General features: G+C 40.5%; 1 protein-coding gene across 1 annotated transcript; it reads left to right on the top strand.

Annotated features, from left to right (window-relative positions):
* Window positions 1–2,289: 2,289 nt before the first annotated feature.
* On the top strand, window positions 2,290–3,222 carry LOC148542876 (52 kDa repressor of the inhibitor of the protein kinase-like). The gene has a single exon (XM_088460221.1). The coding sequence runs from the start codon at window positions 2,290–2,292 to the stop codon at window positions 3,220–3,222; it is 933 nt and encodes a 310-aa protein (XP_088316347.1).
* The last annotated feature ends 1,676 nt before the right edge of the window (window positions 3,223–4,898 follow it).

Here is a 4,898-nt window from a genome sequence, read left to right as displayed (position 1 = left end):
GGTAGGAAAATGCTACCACAAGAATAGTGAGCAGTTCATACGCCGTTCGATGTACTCGATTAATCTAATAAATAGCGGAGATGACGTATGATGCGAGCAGCCAGGGGGCATTTTTTCAATATAGCGAGCGCATGTTTCGTTCGCTCGTTCAGACATAGAGGCGTCAACAGACCGCAAAGAGCGAGCGCTTAATTTAAATATCCGGCCCCTTTTTCAGAACAACCGTCCGCAAATAGCATCTGGCTCTGAATCAGGCCCTCTGTACATAGCAATCAGACGGAAATGGTGGCAGCGCATCCATTTGTCTTCTCACTCTGAACTGGCATCTAATAACACACATTGATAAAATGAGACCTTTAAAAAAAAAAAAGGACTAATACAGCATTTTATAAAACAGCAATTTGGTCACCTTCAGGTTATGCAATAGATTGTTATAACTGTGATTGCATAGCAGTACAGCAACGAGAGCCTTAAAACTTACAGTTATCTGTTTATTCCCCCAGAACAGCAATGAAGACATATTTTGCTTGTTTCAGACAATGATCAGACGATCGTTGTCTGATCGTTCTGCATGTGCTGGATCGAGCATACAGCACATGCAGCAACTCCCCAACTACTGTTGATCGTGGGTCCCTATAGTAAACAGGTTAACATGGTCGATATCGACCATGTTGGCCTGCATGCATGGGCGATGGTAGATATCGTTATCGACCATTCGTGCCTGCTCATTGAGCGTCGTTTGAGGGGGCATTAAAGTGTACTATTTGAGTGATAATGATCTGATCGTTATAGTTTAAATCGTACACTTTATCTGATAGTGTGTAAGCACCATTAGTGTGTGGTAGGGATGTGTTTTGGTTTTATCCATGATAATACCATATAATGTTTAAATTTTTTTAACATATTTTACTTTAATTGTATCTTATAGAAAAGTCACAAGTTGTTTCCGAGCTAAGAACAATGTCAAAGCGGCCATGTAAACAAAAGGGTGCTATCCAGAAATATTTTAAAGCAGCTTCAAAAGCTACAGTGACAGCTTCCACTGCTTCTGAAAGCTGTTTGGTCGAGCACCCTGGTACGGTTCTTTTGGAGGGAAACTCTGAGAGTGAGGCAGGAACATCCTCTGCTGAAATAACCACATCAATAATAAACTTAGACGAATGTCCAGGTCTTTCAGAAGGATGCTCAGATAATGAGGCAGACACAGGGAATGCACCGAGCGTTCTACTTGTGGAACAGCTTAATCCATCTCAACCAGACATCAGCATTGCCCTATCTCATTCCCTCAGTGATGCAGAGAAGTTCAATGTGCTAGAGAATTTTTATAAACCCCCAAAAGATTTTCAATTGCCAAAGAAGCTGTCGTATGGAAAGCAACGCAAGTTCCAACGTGACTATCTGTCACAATTCAAATGGCTGGCATATTCCAAATGCCTAGATGCTGGACTTTGTGTTTTCTATACTCTTTTCTCTCTGCCAAGTGGTGCAGCAGAAAACTTTGTGTCTGTGCCATATTCTAACTGGACAAAAATGGCTAGCGCATTAAATAAGCACCAAGTGAGTTTAACCCATATGAATGCTGTATCACTAGGCACAGAGTTTAAAAACACTTATAAGGGACTCCAGAAGCCAGTGGACCACTATCTAAATGCAGAAAGGGGTAGGAATTTTGAAGAAAATCGAGCAAAGCTTAGACCAATAATTAGCGCCATCATTCTGTGTGGGCGACAAAATATTGCTCTTAGAGGCCATAGAGACAGCGATGCAGGTGACTCTACTAACAAAGGCAACTTCAAGGCTATATTAGATTACAGAAGTGAGGGAGACAGTGAGTTGAGAGAACATCTAAGTAAGTCAGCCAAAAATGCAAGGTACACTAGCTGGCGGGTTCAAAACGAAATCATAGACATCTGTGGAAACATTCTGACTAGGATGATAGTTGCAGATGTGGAAGAATTCTTTACCGTCATAGCTGATGAAACAGCTGACATCAGCAATAAAGAACAACTAGCTCTTGTCATTCGATTTGTCAGTAAAGAAGGTTTAATTAGAGAGGAGTCCCTAAGATTTATAGAATGCAGTGAGGGGGTCACTGGGCAAAATATTGCACAACAAATCCTCACAGGCATTAATATGGCCGGACTTTCTTTGAACAAACTTCGTGGTCAGGCATATGATGGTGCATGATCAATGGCAGGGAAGGTGAAAGGTGCTGCTGCAATTATATATCGTCAGTACAAAAAGGCGGTCTATACTCATTGCTGCTCCCATGTTTTAAACCTAGCCATCATGGCAGCTTCTAATATTCCCATGGTGAGGAATATGTTTGGTGCTGTGGATCGAGTACACACTTTTTTTAACTCTCACCCAAAACGCCAAACTGCTCTTGAGGCTGCTATTTCTAGAGAGTGCCCAGAAGCTACAAGAAAAAGGTTGAAGTCTCTGTGCAGGACCTGTTGGATAGAACGGCATCATGCACTGGAGACCTTCCTTGACTTGTATCCTGCAATAGTGAAATGTTTTGTGGACATTTATAATCCACCATCAGAAAATCCAGCATCCTGGAGCAAAGATAGTGTGGTTGATGCCAAATCTCTGCACCTTACTTTAACTACTTTTGACCACATCATTACTTTAGTAGTAGTACAGCACTGTATGTCGTTTGTTAAAGGACTTACTGTCTTACTACAAGCTAAAGCAAATTACATTGTGAAGGCCTGTTCTGCAGTTGAGGTTCTAAAAGTTAAAATGGCAGGAATCAGACAGGATATTGATAATGAGCATGCCATGCTCTTTAAGAAAGCCAGTGATTTAGGATTAATGTTAGGAGTTACACCTAGTCTCCCACGTACCTGTGGTCATCAAACCCATAGAACCAATTTTCCAGCAGAAAATCCTGAAATCTATTACAGGCGTGTCATTACTGTCCCGTATCTTGACCATCTTATTGCAGAGCTTGATGTTCGCTTCTCTGATCATCAGACAAAAGCAATGACAGCACTGACCATCATTCCATCTGTAATTGTTACAGACAGTGCAGATCAGAGTCAAATGATAACTAATTTCACTAATATGTATGAGGATGATCTTCCTTCTCCAAGAACATTCCATGCTGAGCTGATGCTATGGAAAAATCATTGGAAAGCTCAGGATACAGCCATTCTCCCCTCCACACCTTTTGAATCTCTATGCCATGCTAGTAAGCTGGCATACCCCATATAAGCACCCTACTTCAGATATTATGTGTACTTCCAGTCACTACCTGTGAAGCAGAGTGCAGCTTCAGTTCTCTAAAGCTTCTAAAAACCCATCTGCGCAGCACTATGGGGCAAAGCCATCTGAATGGTTTAGCTTTGCTCCATATACATAATAAAACCTCTCCTGCTGTAGATCATGTCCTGGCAGAGTTTATTGGCCTCCATAACTGTAGAATGGAACTGGGACATATTGACATTTAAAGTACTGTTAAATTACTTTACGTTTAGTTCAAATGTTGAAATTGCACTGGTAGTTTAAATTTTGTTCGTACATACTGTTACACATTGTGCATAAGCAAGCTTTATGCCCAGATGCCTTGTTATTTATATTATTTATTGTTATTTATATTAATACACTTGATGTACACAATAAAGTGTATGTTGCAAGCTTGTTCTGGCTAGACGTTTTTGTCATTGGGTCTGTAACCTATTATTTGGAAACCCCCCTTTCAAAATCCTGCGTTTGCCACTGTAGCTGATCATCTTAATAATTATTTTTGTTCAGTATTCGCTACTGAAAGAGAAGGGAAGGGGCCATAGTTAAGTTGCAGGTGTAATAAGAAATATGAGGTAGGAACAAGCAAATTACAGAGGAGAATATCCTAACAGAACTCTCAAAACTGAAAGGGGATAAATCAATGGGGCCAGATGGGACACATCCAAGGATACTAAAAGAGCTTAAAGGGGTGCTGGTAACACCATTAACAGAATTATTCAACCAGTCACTAGCTACTGTAGTAATTCCACAGGACTGGAAAAGAGCAAAAGTTGTCCCACTGCACAAAAGTGGAAGCAAGGAAGAGGCAAGCAACTACCAACCAGTGAGCCTTACATCAGTAGTAGGGAAATTGATGGAAACACTCTTAAAATAAAGAGTTGTAGATTATCTCAAATCCAGCAATTTGCAGGATCCCCAACAGCATGGATTTACTGGGGGGAGATCATGTCAAACATATTTTATTGACTATTTTGACTGAGTGACTAAGGAACTAGATAAAGGGGGGCCATAGATATAGCTTATCTAGACTTTAGTAAGGCTTTTAACACTGTTCCACATCACAGACTGTTAAATAAACTGGAAAGCATGGGATTGGATACAAAAATAGTTGAATGCATAAGATCATGGCTGCAGGATAGGAAACAGAGAGTTGTAGTAAATGGAGTGCAGTCTCAAGAAGGAAATGTTACCAGTGGAGTACCTCAGGGATCTGTACTTGGACCAGTGCTTTTTAATATCTTTATTTGTGACATTGCAAATGGTATTGAAGGGAAAGTATGCCTTTTTGCAGAAGACACAAAGGTATGCTACAGGATAGACACACCAGGAGGGGTAAAACAAATGATTGATGATCTAGGTAGACTAGAGGAATGGTCAAGAACAGGCAACTACAGTTTAATGCCAAAAAATGCAAGATTGTGCACTTGGGTCTCAAAAATCCAAGAGCTAAATATAGTATTAATAGCACTATACTGCAAACTACTGAAGAGGAAAGGAATCTATGAGTCACTATTTCAGGTGACTTAAAGGCAAGCAAAAATTGTAACAAAGCAATGAGGAAGGCAAGTCAGATGCTTGGTTGCATAGGGAGAGGAATCAGTAGCAGAAAGAAAGAAGTGATGATGCCAATGTATAGGTCATTG

This window comes from Taudactylus pleione, unplaced genomic scaffold, assembly GCF_031769625.1.
Source record: "Taudactylus pleione unplaced genomic scaffold, aTauple2 ptg000007l, whole genome shotgun sequence".
In the NCBI taxonomy this organism is placed as follows: domain Eukaryota; kingdom Metazoa; phylum Chordata; class Amphibia; order Anura; family Myobatrachidae; genus Taudactylus; species Taudactylus pleione.
The sequence above is the reverse complement of the archived record's forward strand: the minus strand, read 5'-3'. Positions and strand labels throughout refer to the sequence as shown.

Coding starts and splice junctions, on each gene's coding strand:
- LOC148542876 (XM_088460221.1), top strand. CDS start 2,290: ATGGCAGCTTCTAATATTCCCATGGTGAGGAATATGTTTGGTGCTGTG.